Genomic DNA, 571 nt, shown 5'->3' with positions numbered 1-571 from the left:
CAAAGGCAGGGACAGTGCAAGGGTGCCCTGCGGTGCTCTGCTGCCAGCAGAGGAGCGAGGTTCTCCGTGGAAAGAGCTGGGGATGGGCGCTGAGGCAGGTAAGGGGGCAGGTCACACAGCAGAGAGTGCCGAGCCTTGTGCAGTGCCTGTGCAAATGGTTCTCCTGGCACTGGTGTTTTGCTCCTCCTCAGAACTATCCCCTCTACATCCGGAGCATTCCAACCGAAAACGAGCTGAAGTTCCACTACACAGTGCACACCTCCCTCGACGTGGTGGATGAGAAGATCTCGGCGATGGGCAAGGCTCTCGTGGATCAGAGGGAGCTGTACCTCGGGCTCCTCTACCCCACCGAAGACTACAAGGTGTATCTTTCTAATGCCTTTTGCCACACCACCATGTATTTATAGGCTCTTTCCTGCAAGGGGCTCTGTGTGGGAAATCTCTCTTCCTGCTTGGTGCCATGTTAGAGACATCGTACAGACCAGTTTGTAATGTTGAGGTTCAAGTTTGATGCCTTGGTCAGTTCAGCAGCTGCTTCGTTGCCCAACCAAGTGGTAGAAGAATTTACCTC

The 571-nt window shown here is 54.3% G+C and overlaps 1 protein-coding gene across 1 annotated transcript in view; it reads left to right on the top strand.

The window, feature by feature from the left end:
* Positions 1-191: 191 nt before the first annotated feature.
* TRAPPC2L (trafficking protein particle complex 2-like) overlaps positions 192-571 on the top strand; it is a gene marked incomplete at its 5' end in the record, with an annotated part of 3,104 nt that continues 2,724 nt past the window's right edge. The window contains one exon of the mRNA XM_010140132.1: positions 192-364. Within this exon, the coding sequence (XP_010138434.1) occupies positions 192-364 (173 nt within the window). The remainder of the gene's footprint in view (positions 365-571) is intronic.

The sequence above is a fragment of the Buceros rhinoceros genome, unplaced genomic scaffold, assembly GCF_000710305.1.
Source record: "Buceros rhinoceros silvestris isolate BGI_N320 unplaced genomic scaffold, ASM71030v1 scaffold8067, whole genome shotgun sequence".
NCBI classification, from domain to species: Eukaryota; Metazoa; Chordata; class Aves; order Bucerotiformes; family Bucerotidae; genus Buceros; species Buceros rhinoceros.
The sequence above is the reverse complement of the archived record's forward strand: the minus strand, read 5'-3'. Positions and strand labels throughout refer to the sequence as shown.